The 18171-nt window shown below is 40.9% G+C and overlaps 1 protein-coding gene across 5 annotated transcripts in view; it reads right to left on the bottom strand.

Moving 5' to 3' along the window:
- Positions 1–12951, bottom strand: part of npr1a (natriuretic peptide receptor 1a) — a 59845-nt gene extending 46894 nt beyond the window's left edge. Inside the window, exons 1-2 of one of the 5 annotated variants that reach the window (XM_010873680.4) lie at positions 12872–12951; positions 11032–11812 (exon numbers count right to left, since the gene is read on the bottom strand). In XM_010873680.4, the coding sequence (XP_010871982.2) occupies positions 11032–11767 (736 nt within the window). In that variant the 5' untranslated portion in view covers positions 11768–11812; positions 12872–12951. The other 4 variants (XM_010873681.5, XM_010873682.5, XM_010873679.4 and 1 more) reach the window with 4 other exon arrangements.
- Between the last annotated feature and the right edge of the window lie 5220 nt (positions 12952–18171).

Here is an 18171-nt window from a genome sequence, read left to right as displayed (position 1 = left end):
ATACAGTCATGGGTGGTAACTCTGGAATTCACTTGACAGGGCAATGCATATTGGGAAATTATATTGTTGGTGTGGCTTAGTATAGTACTCAATTCCTTTAAGCAAATACAACTCAAATTTGAAAACCTGATCTGTAATCTGGAACTTACAGTGTGGTTTACAGTGTAAGTGCATAGTAATTATTTCTTTTGAGGCAATCAGTTGCCACAAAACCTTTAAGTTTAGAACTAAAAGTTTTGGGGTTATTTAAATCATAACTTTTTAGTTTTATATTAGTTGTCATTACTTCAATTATTTAATGTCCTTTAAATTACAGTATAATTATGATGGACACATACACATTTAGTTTTTTCAACATTAAATAATCAGTTATTGTACTTAAAATGGTTTAGCTATATTGACTTAAGAATTGCCATTTTGAGTTTCAGTAACTGAAAACATTTCAGTTTACTTTTTTAGCCATTCAATTGACTTGTAATCAAAAGGTACATGTAAAAGTCACTCCAAATATATAAGTTCCACAAAGAAATGGCTGTTGAGTAAATAAACTTAAATCTTTTAAGGCAATCAGTTGCCTTAAATATTTTGAGTTCTGCTAACTTCGGGTTTACAGTGTACACTCACATTCAGATGGACACCGACCACATGCATCTTAAAGCAAAATGATCCTTGTGTTTAAAAGATACTGATGTAGTTATTGGTTTCCCTAAACTGTACATCTGGAATATAATACTTGTTTGTATGGGGGTATTACAGTCATTTTTGTGATTTTTGTTTTTTTCTTAACCACTCACACTTGATTAAACAGCACTACACAAACCCTATTTGGGAGAGCTAGTTGGACAGAATATATGGGTTTGCCAAATATCTTGTACCAGTGCACCAAACCTTATGAAAGGAGTTTTGAAACAAAGGATATTGGTGAAAACAACATAAGAAAGATTACCTGTTCCCCTTTTCAAGGTCCATGAACTGAAATTGTGAAAAATGTGTACTCATGTTTGATAATTGTGTGCTGTAAAAATGTAATAATATTGGGTTTTCTCCTTTTAGTATCTTGTTTTCTAGGAAAGCAGGTCCAGTTTCATACTTTTATGTAGAAAATATAAAAAACCAAAACAATGACCCATGCAATTGCCACCAATAATGGGACAATATTGATCTCCCTAAGAAAGCACCACACCTCTGTCTCTGAGAACTGAAAACAAACTCTTAGAGAGAGACTGGGTCATTTTCTTTGTTGAAGTGCATGTAAAAGAGAGTGAAAGAGCATGTGAAAGACAAGGGGTTGTCATTTTGACAATTCCAACATGTGCCAGATGAAAACATACAGGGAGGGCAGGTTGCCCGTCACATCCAGCTGTTCCTGTGCTCTGGTGCAGATGCTGTCTGTTGCCATGGAAGCTATCTCCACAGCTCAGCCATTCTTATGGATCCTCTTTTCCATAAACTTTCATCCTGGCACATCGGGGAGAAGGGAAAAAGCAGAGCTTTCCACATACCTCGGCTGTTCCAGTGTCTCACTCCTCAGGGAAAATCTAACTAAGCAGAGGTACAGACACAGTGGCATCACCAAACAACTGGGTGCACTGGCTTTGTGGTTCTTGTTTGTTTCTCATTAGTGTGTGTCTTGAATCCCTTGGTCTTTCTCTTACTTGTTGCTAAGTGATTGCTAATGTTGTGTTTGATTCCCAACCTATCCACAAGGGAGAATATATTTTTTAAGTACATTTCTTACTGGTGGTTGAAAATGAAACGGAAAGAGAAAAAGCCAGAGAAAAACTAAATAATTTGGAATACCATCAAAGAAATGCCTTGAATATTTCAACACTTTCACCAAATGCAAGTTACCAGAAGTTGTATTCTCATCGCCCCTCTGGCTTTGTTTGACAAGCTGCCCCATTTAATCCCCCCCGTCTCCTCTGGTTGTACCATGACTCTCCGGCATAATAACATCCTGTTCCAGATACTGTTGACGCATTGTCCTGCAGTGCTGCCAGGGCAATTATTATTATTATTATTATTATTATGATAATAAATCAATAACTCCCTATTTTCTACTGTTTAAATGGCCCCCAAACATGGTCTCCTATGCTTTCTCCTTCTCTCTCTATACCTCCTATCTCTCTCTACCTTCTCTCTCTGTAGTTCCTCTCTTTCTATGCCTCCTTTCTCTCTGGCTTTCCCCCATAAATATCCTCCTATCTCTCCTATATCTTTAACAACCTATTCTCTACTGTCTTTCACTAACTTCGATCTCTACCTCAATTCTTTCTACCTCCTCTCACTCCAGGGCCTTTCTGTAGCTTCTGTCTTCTCAAGTCGCTCAGTCCAACTAACCCATTCCATTCCAGGCTTTGATTTTCTAAATGACACCAGCGGGGTAAACAGGACAAATGAAATAGCAACAGCACTCCGTGCGGTTTGAATTACTAGAGTTCTCCGCTGCAACCAAAGGACCCAGAGCCAGAACCAGCCCTCTTTTTCAGCTTTGAAATTACTTAATGGGACTGCTGGCTCCGATACAGAGAACTGCTTGCCAATCACTTCATTCAAATGACGTTGTTCAAGAACTTCCCCCACCCAGTACCAAACCCCTTTTACCACCAGCCACATATAAGTCATGGTTTTAGCTGGACTACAACCGGAAAAACACAAAAGTAAAACAGCAGTGGGATATTGCCTGCAGGGATGGGAAATATTATTTATAACTGGGTTCTGACCATAGACTGCTTTCCCATTTGTTTCCTGTTCTTTCAGTCTGTGGTAGGTGGATGGAAGCTTGGCAGGTACTGAGCTTGTTAATGTCTCAATTCACCAACATCCAAGCCCTAAACACCCGACCAGATATTTATTCCCTGTGTGCAAAATCCACTAGCCTTCTAAAGAGTAGGTAGTGAGAGTGATTCCTTAGCAAAATAAAATTGCAGTGTGGTCATAACAGTAATTTAGCTGTAGTCACAATAGGTTTTTTAGGTTTTAAAAAATGACTGATTACGGTATCTTAGAGTGATTGCACTATTGTCAACATCCGGAAGAAGACCCATTGAGTGAGTAGTGGATATATAATTCGTATTCGTAATGAAATGAAATGTAAAATCCATAATACACTGCAAAAACAAATATATTTTACATTAAGAAAATTTAGCATCAGTGCATTCCAAAAAAAAAAAGTGAAATGCTGCAATATATGCAAATATATGAATTCCGACCAAAAGCCCTGAACAGTATTTGAATATTCTATCTGCTAAAGTCAGTGAAATTTCATGGATTAAAAAAAAAAAATCTAAAAGTTTTGAGAACCTTCATTAATTATCTAACTGTGGCATTAATTTTGAGATGGTTTTCAAAATCTATTACGACAATTTCAATGCGGGTGGCTACTTATTTTGACCAACCACAAAACGCTTAGGTGGACTGGTGAGGCAGGCCAAGTGCAGCTTAGACTGTGAGAATCCTTCATAGTGGACTTCATAGGGGCAGAACACGCGATTCTGACGTCTGTCTGTCTTATTCCCTTTCCCACCCACTCCACAAACAGTCCTGTCAGCTTAGCTGGCGAATCGATTCCACGGTCTTGATTCCCCAGTAGCTCGGTGGAGACAAACGAGTGCGTGACAAAGTCAATAAAGTCTTACAGCGGTCACACAGGGGCGGTACCAGAAATAGCTCTATGAAACATTGGCCAAGAAGAACAAAAAGTTATGACAAATCACGTTTTGCAGGAAATACCTACGTCTTAGAAATGCCCTGAGCCGTTTCCCTTATAAAGTCACAAAGGAGCCACAGACGTGACCTCTTGCTTAGGCTCGGGACTTTTAATTAGAAATGTTGTCATACCCATGTGGGAACTGGGGGAGTAGATGACAAGAATCCGGTTGAGGCTAAGCACGGGCGCGAGAAGGGCGGTGTTTGCCGATACCACCTACATTGTAACTTCTGCCAGCCGCCGTGAACCACACAGCCACGCTATCAAAAAGCTGTGGAGTAACTCAAATCAAATGAAAAGTCTCTATGCTGCAATGAAAATTGTCTGCTTTTCATCAAGCTATGAGGAATTTTAAACAAATGCACGGATAATGATGTTCTCTGATCATTCAGTGTGCTTTCTTGTACATCATTCGGTGTCCCTAAGACTAAGAAGCAAGCAATCACAAAGTAACACCAAGTACTTGCAACAGAAATGCGTTTGTCTTCATAAAGGTAACAAACAAGACATCCTCCACTGAAATCTAACCAGCCCTAATCAAACATTCCCATTCACACATTCCCTTCAATAAAGATTTTGCATTTTTACCATCAACTAGAGACTAGTTTCCTTCAGGCGTAATTTCAACTTAAATACATTCATTTCAGGGGTAATTCCAAAATAAAGAATTCAGTGGTTAACAAAACGCTAATTATATCCTAGAGGTCTCAGAAGGCAAGACAAGCTCCCTGTTCTGTTCCTATTTGCCTTGTATGTGTAAAGGCCTTTTTGCCAGGCCGTGACAGTGTTACCTTAGGTCAATTCACTCTCACACAGCACCAAGTAAAAGCTGCACAGAACATGTTCGTTTCCTCATCCTCTCTTTCCTGCTCTCTCTTTTCTTGGTGGCCTCTTCCAGTCTGTTCAATGGGAATTGACCCAGTCAATATCTGGACCACACAATTATCTAATTAAAGTCACATACATCCTGTTCACAGTACTCACAAATTCAGATATTGTAGATATTGAATGTATTTTGATGGTTCACTTAAGGACGCTACCCAGAAAGCACTTAATTAGTTACAGATTCGAAATAACAATGAAGCACTCGAGTACATAATACCCTGCGTCAAATTGAGTTTCCTCGGGCCAAGATTTTCCTTAAACTATGCATCGCTATTTGGTGGGGAGGTGCCCAAGGACTTTTATATGTGTGTGTGTGCTGTGTAAATCAGTGTGTCCAGGGACAAGATGTTCTTCTTTTCCCCTCCCTGAAATTAGCGCCTGCCCGCAGAACCCTTAACGGGCTCGGGCTGCAGCAAGGCTATGCCGGCTGAGCTTTCTGCACCTCTGAGGATCCCAGCACCTGCAGACACGTCCAGTGAAGTAGCATCTGTTTAGCGGAAGATGTGTCGAGGGTTTGTCATGCCAAAGTGAGCACTGTGGGTTCTCCCGCTGCTGTATGAGTAGGACAAAAGCTTTACCGAGACTAAGGGGAGGCTCAGTCAAGTTGCGATTCATTTGCTGCCTAGCAAACCACAAAAGTTAAAATTAAGAGATTTGTGACAATGAACTTGAGTTGCTACAGGGCGGCCAAGAGCAAAACATTAAACTATGTCTGAGGGTTGAAACACATCCTGATGTTTTGAAACATTTCAGGGTGGTTAAGCGGGTGATTCACCAAAAACACACATTCTTATGATACACCGCATATTATTTAATCATTCAAATACATGACAATATATAGTATGTTGAGATATTTGTCTGAATTTGATAGTTATTACAGGTTACAAAGAAAGATGAAATTTGTGATTACTCAACTCGACTATAAAACCCAGAAATGCAATGCAATGGTCATTATGGGAACTGGTTGTATTTGAACACGTTATTATTGCATTTGAATTTGCCTGAAAGACAGATCAGACAATATTGCATGTCATTATTATTATTAAATCAATTATTGAATCAATTCAAACCAACCACATCAAAACAATTCCCCATGTGCGAATAATGAGCCCTTCCCAACTGCCCTTCAAAGAGCAGTCTTGTAGCAAGAAGTGCCAAGAACCTTCAGAGTTTTTCTGCCGAGATATATCAACCTGCCAGAAGCTGAACCATCTCTGCAGCACCCCATCAATCAGGCATTGACGATGCCTAGACGGAAACCACTCCTGAGATAAAAGGAATATGAAATGCCGCATAAAGAACTCTGAGAGAATAATAAAAAAAGATGATCTGGTCTGATGAGACCAAAATCTAACTATTAGACCTGAATGCTAAATGCTGCGTCTGGTGAAAAAAAGATACCCCTCATCACCAGGCTAATACCATCCCTATGGTGAAGTATGTTGGTGGGGGCATCATGCTGTGGGGATGATTCTCAGCAGTAGGGACTGGGAGAATGGTCAGAATTGAGAGAAGGATGAAAAATACAGAGAGGTCCTTGACAAACCTGATCCAGAGTGCACTGGACATCAGACTGGGGTCAACATCATTCTTTCAGCTCTAAAATCCCCGAAGCACACAGCCATTTAATATCTGTCTGGAAACCTAAAAATCACAGTTCACTGACGCTCCCAATCCAACCTGATAGAGCTAGAGAGGATCTCCAATAAAGAATGGGATAAACTGCCAAAATCCACTTTCCAAAGGCACTGTACACGTCAAAGGATAAAAAGAGAATCAAATGCCTTCCGCCGATATCAAAACTGAAGCTTTGAATATTGTTAAAAACACAAATAAAGATTAAAAATAAAGATTACATATTATTCTCCTCTGGATTTTGTGTAAGAAAGAAAATGTATGCTCTTGCTTTGTAAAGTATTTCTCTTGCCTTCAATAGCAGGCCATATGTTGTATGGTGATGTAGGGAATGGTATACTGATCAGCCATAACATTGTGACCACTGACAGGTGAAGTGAATAACACTGATAATCTTGTCATGGCACCTGTCAGTGGGTAGGATATATTAGACAGCAAGGGAACATTCTGTCCTCAAAGTAGATGTGTGAGAAGCAGGAAAAATGGGCAAGCGTAAGGATCTGAGTGACTTTGACAAGGGCCAAATTGGGATAGCAAGACGACTGGGTCATAGCATCTCTAAAACTGCAGCCCTTGTGGGGTGTTCCCCGTCTGCAGTGGTCAGTACCTATTAAAAGTGGGAAAAGCAGTGAACTGGCGACAGGGTCATGGGCGGCCAAAGGTCACTGATGCAGGTGGGAATCGAAGGCTGGCCTGTGTGGTCCAATCCAACAGATGAGCTACTGTGGCTCAAATTACAGAAAGTTAATGTTGGTACTGATAAAAAGGTGTCAGACCACAGTGCATCACAGTTTTTTGCATATGGGGCTGCGTAGCCCATGCTGACCCCTGTCCACTGCCGAAAGCGCCTACAATGGTAACGTGAGCATCAGAACTGGACCACGGAGCAATGATAGAAGGTGGTCTGGTCAGATAAATCACATGCGTGTGCGTGTGCATCGCTTACCTGGAGAACACATGACACCAAGATGCACTATGGGAAGAAGGCAAGCTGGTGGAGGCAGTGTGATGCTTTGGGCAATTTTCTGCTGGGAAACCTTGGGTCCTGCCATTCATGTGGATGTTACTTTGACACGTACCACCTACCTAGGCATTGTTGCAGACCATGTGCACCCTTTCATGGCAATGATATTCCTTGATGGGATTGCCCCCTTTCAGTAGGGTAATGCACCCTGCCACAAAGCAAAAATGGTTCAGGAGTTGTTTGGGGAACAGAACAACGAGATCAGGGTGTTGACTTGGCCTCCAAATTCCCCAGATCTCAATCCAATCGAGCATCTGTGGGATGTGCTGGACAAGTCCAATCCATGGAGGCCCCACCTCGCAACTTACAGAACTTAACTCTGCTGCTGCTAACGTCTTGGTGCCAGATACCACAGCACACCTTCAGAGGTCTTGTTGAGTCCATGCCTCGACGGGTCAGGGCTGTTTTTGCGGCAAAAGAGGGACCTACACAATATTAGGCAGGTGGTCATAATGTTATGACTGATCCATGTATAACCTAAGCAATGACCCAACCATGACTCTAAATTGACTTTTTTAATCAATAATGGGACAAAAAATGTATCTCTCTAAGGAAATCGTCTGTTCACACGGTGGCCAGATGTATCCCTCGCCCAGATGTATCCCTCGCCCAGACAAAGACATGGAACGTGTAAGTAAATCAGGAGGTAACCTTTATAACGAGCCATGACACACATCTCGTTTTAATTGGACTATAAAAAGCCCTCATGAAAAATGAAATCTCTTTTTGAAAATGCTTTTCTTCTCTTAGCCATCCAACAATCCATGTAACTGGAAAGTGACCCCCTGTCTTTTCAGCACTCCTCTAAATTCATCCCTCAGTGTTTGACCATTTAAACCAGACTTATCATTTAAAGAACTTAATTACCTTCACATTGTAGTTGGAATTAATTCTCTCCGTCTTTAATAGTGTGAACGTGACAATCCCTAATCGGGACCAGCAGCTAATTGCTCACGCTTCTGAGCTCAAATCAAGCGTCTATATGTGCCTGACCCTTTAGCTCTTCATTCAAGCACCCTCTAAATACCAGATCTATTGTTGGGTATACTACTTTCATGGGTTCATTATGCAGTCATGGTGTTTCGAGTCATTCTTCTTTTACCTTGCAGGGAGCACTATAGTATATCCACACTGATTCAATATTCCATGCCTTTCAGCATTATTATAATTCAACATTCGCTGTTTGTCTGACAGTAAGCATAAGTCCTTTACCTGTTTGTACAGTGTATGTATTTGTTTATCTCCCACTGTCCTTTTTCCTCAGATATATCTTTGCTTGTGCATTTACATGGTCACATTCTGCATCTTTCTGTTTCTTTGCTGTCATGTCGAGATTTTATTTCTGCCTCCCTTAAGAATTTATAAAGGTAGTAAAATGAAAAACAAATACCACAGGGTCATAAAATCATTAAAGTACAATGTTACTATTTTGTTCTTTGTACTGCCATTGTATTATTTCCATTTTGCTACATTTTAGTAATTCAGCCAATGTCTGAGCAACTTACTGGATATACCGTGGGATTTTCTTGTGTTCTTTATACACAATCAGGAGTTTCAACTTTTCTAATTGCTTTGTTAACTGGCTTATCATAGCAACAAGACACCTCAGGGGTTTGTGGTATAGAACCATTGTACCATGGCTAAAAGCTGTGTCCGGGCACTCCGTGTTGCATCGAGCGCAATACCAACCCGTAGCTGTGGTTTATTACCCATATATCACACCACATTGTGCCTTAAATATCGTATCGCCCATATTCCACACCATCAAATACCATGATAATTTTAGGGGGCGGTTTCCAGGTGGTACAAAAGAAGGAACCATTCGATCATTCTGGAGGTTTCCTATAAATAATTGATTCCTTGGTTGGATTTATATGAGTGAGAATTTCCAGTTTATTTCCTACAGTATGTTCTGAAATCAAATACACATGTCCTGCCATTTGTTAAAAGCATCTTTACAGATGTCAGTTCTCTCTCCATTACTGTTATATTTCTTCAATGACATTGTGGCAAGTTAACAGTATTTTGAATATTCGCTATGCCAGTATTGTGCATAAATCACGTTTGGTTACACTTCCCATCAAGGTTGATCAGTTTATTAATTAATTAAGTCAATAAAACATAAGATCACATATATTATGAAATGTACTGCACATGGGCAAGTGTAGGCCTACATCAAGTAATTGGGACTTAATTAAAAACATAATTAGTACGTTGACAGGTCAACTCAAAGTAATGAAAAGAGTCATTGAAAATGAACACGACATACATTTGGGGCCTTGAATTAAGGACCAAATTGGAATGACTGCTCTCTAAAGCTTTATGCAACAATAGAATCAAAATACTATTACTTCCTACAGCAATTACTCAGGTCACTTATTTTCACAAATGAATCATATGGCTTGAATGTGCAGTCATAAGAATGCAAATCTAACATGGTGTGTGACCTATTGGGAGCAAGTGTCTCAAGTTAATAAGATGAGAAAAATATGTAATGTACAGTATGTGTCATATGAATGAACTGAGCCTATAACTTTCCAGTATAGGGTACTTATCATAATGAACAAAATCAGAAAAGTGCTTACAATAAGTGGTCAGTACCAATAATTTTTGGTTTATCGTTCCAGCTCTATGCAATCTATCAAAACAATAAAAATAATTTGAATATTCAGATGAGAAAGTGGCTTTAATAATCACTCCATGTTTGTCACAGTGGGCAGACTTTTGGAGTCTGACCCGTGCTACTGTGTAACCATTGGCCATCCAAGTAAAATTGGATGGAAAATATTAATATTTGACCTATTTCATACGCAGTTCGACAGAAAGACGCAACAATCTCAGATAAAGCCTCCAAGTGAGCAAAACACAGGCCTCTTTGTGTATGTGTAGCTTGTATCTTTATGTGTAGCCTATCTTTGGGTAGACTATATGTGTAGCCTATGTTTACGTGTAGCCTATGTTTACGTGTAGCCTATGTTTACGTGTAGCCTATGTTTACATGTAGCCTATGTTTATGGGCATGTATGACTATGTATCTGATGCCATCTGGCTAACAATAGGATAGCATTTAATACACTTTATAGACAGACAGGTGTAAAATCTATATCCATAGTTGTGGTATATCAGGAGTAAACAGAGAAGATAGAGTTGCAAATCAAATGTCATTTTCCAAGAGCAAATCCTAACCTAAGAACAAATAAGTGTGTATTAAATTTGCAGTGTACTGTTCAGATGCTGTAATAATTTGGAAAGGATGTGCAAATGTAACCTACTTCTTGAAGTATCCTTTTTGTCAGAAATAGAAAAACACATTGACCGGCTGAGTTAATGCCTCATTAAAAAGTATTATTATAAAAACATGTTACAAATTCCCCAGCCAACATCCCTGACTTAGCTTGCTGGCAGCCTACCTATTCATAGCTTCAGTGCAACAAGACAAGACAGCCCAAACTGACTCCTTCCTATCTACCTGCCCACCTCAGTCAGAGACAATCTGGACCGCACGGGAACACCGGACATGCTGTGACCAGGATTCAAAGTCCTGGACGAAAGGAGCCGGCTGTAGTGCAGGGACTTAGACCAACGCACCACTTAGGGTCCGTTATACATTTTCACCGTTAAATTACTACTATACCGAACAAAAACACTCCAGTGAATAAATGTGCATCTGTCTGGAAATACAATACCTGTCCAACTGATCAGTTCTGGTACAAGCCCCTGAGTTACCTGGATAATGGCGACGCCGCGTCCAAATGACTAAATGGGAAAAGGAGCTCACCTCGGGCACCCTGGCTGATCTCGGTGATGAGGCTGTCGTAGTGGAAACTGTTCTCGTTGAAGACCAGATCGGCCGTGGTGATGTTCTCCAGGTGCAGCTGAGTGTACATTCCCTCAGCTGTGAAGTAGTACGGCCGGTCGTCGTCCTTGTTGTCGCTGAACATGATCATGCCGTGCTTGTGCCAACCAAAATGGCGGTGCAGGTGCACCCCAAACTCGCCCAGTTTCTTGTGAGTGGGACCCGTGTTGGTGATGGATGTGAACATTTTGAAGCCGATGGCCGCTGCCCCGGCCGTCACCATGGGGACGTCCCAGTGGGTTGTGAAGCGGCCAACGGGAGACGAGGAGTAGTCGCAGCCGGGCCCGATGAAGGCCCACGGGTCATAGGAGAACTTGAAGTCCACCGCCACCAGGGGCGCCACTGAGTCCGAGCAGAAGCCGTCCTTATTTTCGCTACTGTTGAATATGAGGCGCAAGCGGTGACCTGGCAGCAAGTTGGGGTTGTCGTTCACTTGCTCCAGAGCCCTGATCAGCGCCGGGCCCACGCGAGGCCAGGCCCATGGGTAATTAGTGTTGCTCAAAGGCAAGATAGCCGCCAGTGTCACATTCTGGGGCTCCAAAAGTCTGTTGGATGACAGCTGGAGATGTAGTGGTTCGGGCCTGAGAAGCGGGAAAAGAAGAAACAGCAAAGCAACACCCAGTCCTCCCTGCCAACACAAGGTCCTTGTCGTTTGCATCACTGGCTTGAGCTCAAGCCTCACCGTCCATCAACCACAAGCGGGCTAGGAACAAACACACACACAGCAAATTATGGTCCGTTGATTTATAACATGACATCTTCCATTTTGTGTGGGTAGATAAGACATGCTATGATTGGTTTGGAATTTAAATGCTCTCTGTGAGTGACTTAAGATGCCTACTATGACTACTTTTCACTGTATATTTACCTTTGAAAAAATATAAATTATAACAGCTACTTTCTTGAAACCACAAGAAATAGCCTACCTATTTAAAAAAAAATCTGTATTGTATGAAATTAACATGTTTGTAAGATAACCTAGCTGTCGGCAATGTGCGTCTCATCTTTTCATCTCAAACAATCGAAGTTCTCATTAGACATTTTTTTGTGAGAACAAATATACAAGTATAGTAAATCTTAATTAAATTACTGATGTACCTTAATTTCCTTGGTTATGTATCGTCATTTTATGTATCCCTTCGACAGATAGGCTATCCAGAAATAACAGCTTTTTTCCTCGTTTACCTATAGTCACCCCGCGACTGTCCTGTCAACCGCAGATGCAAGGCAATAAAGACTTTGCGCCCCGCGTCAGGGACATTTCGTTGCGCAACAGTTTGGGTGGGAGTGTAAATCCTTGATCTCCCACTCCTTCGATTCAGGTTGAACAGGCGAATATAACTGTTTCAAATAATTGCTTACTTTTAAACAAGGGAATATATTTTTAGAATATCCCTTTCATGCCATGTCTGTCAACTAGCCCATGGGCTAAATCGTAGTCAACTAATCCAATATATATTTTGATTACCTTTTCTTCCAAAATGTAGACAGACAATATATTCCTATCAATCTGATCCGTACGTTTCTTTTTAAGAAAACAGCCTACCATTCCAACACTGTTTTTGCTGTGAATGTGATGGTTGTTATATATTAAGAGTCTCTTGATTAATTCCATTGACGAAAAAAGTCAAAAGTTGATAGCAGCTTAAAACCAAAGTTGATCGAAGACGAAAACAACCGATAGCCCGCCGCTATAAAATAATTTCACTTGCGCACGGTGTTTCCTGTGCGTCTATTGGCAATTATCTTCTGAGCAACTCACCGCAGCACGGAGCAGGATCTCTTTCTCTCTCCCTTTCCTGACAAATAATCTTACAGTAGTTCTGTGCGTAAGGGTTAACCAGTGAGTGTGTATGTGTGTGTACGCTTGCGCGGCTGTGTAATATGCTTCTGTACAGACCATGAGAGAAGAGGACATTTCCGCATCATATTATCATGTGTCAACAATAACAGCAGATTAGAGCGGAAGGTGCAGAAGGTATGGATGGCAATTAAGTTGTCTGTCTCCTAGTCTAATCATGCCAAAACGATTATGTTGCTTGAATGTGTGTGTGTGTGTGCGCGCGCGCGTGTGTATGGTTCACCCAAATTGATTACTGTTATAGGTAGGCTAGGTTATCAGGGTTGGTGGTCTGATTTTCACATATAACCAGGGGTGGAAGTAACAAATTACAGATACTCTCCTTACTGAAATGGAGTAGCTTTTCTCTACCTTTGAGTGTTTTTCAGTTTTAAATTTTGCTTTAACTTGATTATATTTTGAGTGTAGTATTATACTTTGTTACTTTTGAAAACCATTTATTGTGGTAACTGCTTTACATTTACTTTAAGCACTTTTTAAAGGAGCTTCTTCTATATATTATTATAATAATTATTGTTACTTTTATTACTTTTTTTGTTACTTTTATTTGAGCAGTTTTATACACTAGTAGATTTATTTCAACGTCAGTAAAATGTAATGAATGTAACAGTGCATTTAGCTACTTGAGTAGATATTCCAGTACTCTTTCCTCTCTTTGGATAGCCTATGCAGCCTAGGTTGAGCACCACAATATGTACTTCGAAAGATTCCTTATGGACTTCAGTCAACAAATGATTGAACAGCACTGACTGTGGCTCAGTTATTCTAAAACCTCTGAAGGGGGTCTCCAAATGTTTTATCACATGCTCTGTCAATGTTTTTTCCCCCTTTCCTGTAAATTAAAACATGCAATTGTTGTTGATTAACTCAATTTATTGCCACTTAGTCCCTCTCCAGTCTTCACTGGACGTAGTTTTAGTTCCAGCCCCGTCTTCTCTCGGGTTTTACAAGCATGCTTGCCTCCCTGACAAACAACTCCTAGAACTACGGGAAATCACAAGCACTCACTGGCTTCCCGGATGCACAGAGGCGGAAGAATGTACGCAGAGAGCCGAGCAGAAGGGATGCGTCCTTTGTCATGGGCACCGCATAAATCACCCGCGGGATGTGTGCTGCTTGTACCTCCTACAGGAGTGAGGTCACGTTGCTCAAATGCGTTTCTGTTGGCGTCCGCCTTTGCCCTTTGGTCCCCCCATTTTTCGGCCCAACCAGCTCGTGTAGCACTTCAAAAGGCAGCAGGACACAGCTACCAAAACAGGATGTGGTGCAGTTGTTCTCTACCTCTCCCCTGTATCTCTTCCTGGGTATTATCGCTGATTACCCACCCACCCACCCACCCCCCCCACCCACCCCCCCCCCACCCCCACAACAAACACGCATACGCACATCCACCCCCTCCCTCCGTCTTCAACTAGGCCTTTGCACTCAGGTTATTGGTCTTCACACTAACCCCCCCCCCCCCCACACACACACACACACACGCATAAAACTGTAAACCCAACAATTCCCTCTGTGTTGTTTTGCTTTCCTCCCTCTGTTGATGAGTCTTCCTCTGTACTCCCACTAGGTTTTTCGGCTCTACCCGTCAGCTGTATGCGATGATGCCTCACTTCTCTGGGTGCTTTTCCCTTCCAGCCTGTCCTTTTGAACCTGCCGACTCTTGCTGTTCCATAGCTGCTAATGGTTTCAATGAGTGAAACAGAGAACCGACCACAGAACACAGCTGTAGTGACTGGAACTGATGTTGTGTGTGTGTGCTCGTGTGTGGTGGCACATTTGTGGGTCTGTGTGTCTTGATCTTGCTGTGGACGAAAACAGTCCATTTCTGGCTGTCATTTGCTCCCACTGGTTCTAAGATGATGCGGATTTGCTAATGATGCGTTGCCTGGCCGTTTGTGCGCGTGGGAGTAATTTAGCCGGTGTAAATCATTCTGATCTCACAAGTTCACATTCTGTTTAGCTACCGTGTCTGTGAGCTGGCGAGATCAGGATGGAGCATACGAAACTCCCAGCTGTTCAATGCATTTGGGAACTGATTCGACTCGTCGTCTAATCGTCAAGCCCTTGACACGTGAATCAGGTATTCAGGGCTACAACAAAGTTAAAAGATGAAACATCTGGTGTTCCCAGGGGGGGATGTCTGAGAACCACTGCACTGCAAGATCAGCTCACTCATTCCATCTGGTAATGAACAGCCGGGTGTGAAACCCAGTTCTCAGCTGTAGTTTGAGTTGGATTATTTCTTACTTTGTATACATTTTTGGTTCAGTTAGCCTCAGATCATACCAGCTACGAAAATCCACACAATTGTGCATTCACGCCAGTTCTTTCTTTATTGCAAACGTATAATCCTTCTGAAAAAGTCCATTTGGAATTCTGCGTGCATTAATGAGACATTTTGTTTTCACATTATGTTATATTATGGTTGCATTGTAACATACTTGCAGGTGTATTATCCCTTTTTTGTAACTGATATTGTATTTTTTTAAGAAATTATGCATCTGGGCATTTTTCACTTGATTTATGTTCATTTTATTTTACATTTCAGAATGTTAGTATCTGTCACCATATGCATTTGTAATTTAGCTGTGGAGCCATGTTTTTCTGACCCAGTTTTACTTTCAGTAACTTCTGGAAATAATTATATTTACCAGAAAATATGTGGAAAGCTGTATATGTTGGAATAAACTATTCAATTTTTTGCTCATTTTGCCTAGCAACTATAATATTTCCTGCCCACCAAATATAAAGAGATCACTGGTCCAATGTGTTTGTTTGCACACCCCAATTTGCTGAGCATGAATAGCAGCAGATATGCCTTTGGACAATGTTGAAAAAAACTTTCATTTGAACAAACCCTTACACGCATTGGGGCCGATGACGCTGACGGCATTCTTGCTATCCTTCCAATTCACTACCTAAGCCTTTCTTTACCTTGGTATTAAAAATATGTTCTGCTTAAGGAGCTTATGAGAAGTCTCAACAACAAATGATGGAAATGAACTTGCTGTTAAAAACCATAGGACAAGAGTCGACAGTTTTTAATTATCCTTCAATATCCAGATACATTTTTCTCAGAATACAATTCCAGTGAGCAAGGAGAATTTTCCACTGTGTAAAGGTGGTCATATTGAAAAAAGATGAATGGAGACAATCATACATCTGAGAGCAGTGGAACATCAGCAGCAGTGTAGATGACAAATGTTAACCAGTCAATCAATGAAATGCATTTTATATAGCCCTTTTTACTTCAGAGGTTGTCACAAAGTGCTTTTATGGAAACCCAGACTGAAACACTGAAGAGCAAGCAACAGCAAGAACAGATGCACAGTGGCTAGGAAAAAGTAGGGTCATAGCCAAAGAAGAAACTTAGAGGGGAGCCAGACTGGCCATTCTTTGTCTGGCTCTGCCGGGTTAGGACTATAAGTAGTAGTAGTACATGACCTTTTTGGGCCACATCAACTTTTTTGTATGTTCAGGTGACCACAGGGTGGGCTGCGGGTAGTTACAGCAGGAAAGATCAGGCAGCAACACAACAAGGACGACTTTGGACGGGGAAATCTAAGTGTTGTCAGGCCAGTCTGAAATAAAGGCATCACATACAGACTGATATATTTCTGATAGGATCAAAACCAGGCAAGAACATGTCGGCATAGACCAATACAAGTTTCCAATCTTCACAGAAGAAGGAAGTGATCAGTGGTGTTGAAAGCAGAACTAAGGTCAAGAAGCAGAAGGACAGATGTAGGGTGTTTTGTGTGATGCCATTAAAAGGTCATTTTCCACCTTCCAAAGTGCAGTTTCAGTACTATGACAACTGGACTGGAGTTTCCAGAAGGTAATGAGCTGCTGGGAAACAGGGTTTTCTAAACATTTGGAGTGGAACAGGAGATTCAATAATGGGGTTGATCTAGTTTAATGTGATCAATGATATTTCAGAATTATGAGTAAAAACTGATAGATCCACAATATCTATTCCACATAACAGGTTTGAGACCCCTGCCAGATGAACCACCTTTCAAAAATACTGGTCTAGGTGGCTTCAGTGAGACAAATAAATCAACTTTGTCAAACCTGAGCATGAGCAGAAATAATTAATCAAAGGATGGAACTGCTACAAGATTGAAGACAATCTCTATCAGAGCAAAATCAGCTAAAGAAAGTATCCACTGTTTAAGCAGACAGGTTTTTATTACACTGTAGAATGATGTTTCTAACGGTGACTTTTAGTCAGTTATTTTTAGGTGTGGTTTTCTGAACATGTCCTTATTATAACTGTAGACTTACCTGAAGATCTGTGTATAGTGCTCTATATTAGAAACCTATGGAATAAAGCATTTTGGGTTTTACTCTACACGACAGAGTCTATGGTCATTAATTAAAATGAAGGACATGTTCACCTGCTGCAAGCTAGGCTAACTGTGTCCAAAACTTTAGCTTTGGTCTTCCAACATGTGGGAGGACATCAGCAAGCATTATTCAGTAGTCTATATCCCTAGTGATATTATGTGTGCTGCTAATCAATATGTTTCAGAGATTGTTAGTAATATTTTTTTTCTCATTTCATCAAATGCATTTCAGTAATGCTTGCAATAAAAACAAACGATAATACTGTACGCATCTGATTTCCTGCATTTGGTCTGGACTGTGTTCTCACCTGCAGCAGTACAATTGGAATCAGATCAAGATACCCTTTCTAAACTAACTAATCACGCCTCGGAGTTGCAGGTGTAGCCTCCCAAGACATAGAACAGCTTTTGTGACCAACAGGAATGCTGAACAATCATTCCTATTGTTACACATATATTTTTTAAACAAACAGATAATCTGAAATGCTATAAATCCACTATTACCACAGATTTGTTCAGAACATTTTATGATGCACTCCAATGCAAAAATAGTATGTGTAACTCCTTTAACACACACCTGTCACATCTGACTCCAGATGTGACAGGTCAACTACAGAAGCCGACAAAGAGGAGGATGTGGGAAGGGTACTGGAAGGTAACACCACTGTCAAATGCAACTTAATGTAAATGATTAATATGTGATTATAGTTTTCCTATGAGAGGGAGTGACATGTCCTGTATTGGTGACTTGTGCTATATGGCGTTGTTCAGTTGCATTTTATCTGTGGCTCAGTGGTGCAAATTCCGGGTAGCAACTAGAATTATTTTGTTTGAGAGAGGGCAGCCATTTGG

This window comes from Esox lucius, chromosome 10, assembly GCF_011004845.1.
Source record: "Esox lucius isolate fEsoLuc1 chromosome 10, fEsoLuc1.pri, whole genome shotgun sequence".
NCBI classification, from domain to species: domain Eukaryota; kingdom Metazoa; phylum Chordata; class Actinopteri; order Esociformes; family Esocidae; genus Esox; species Esox lucius.
Note: the sequence above shows the minus strand (reverse complement) of the source record. Positions and strands in the feature narration are given on the sequence as shown.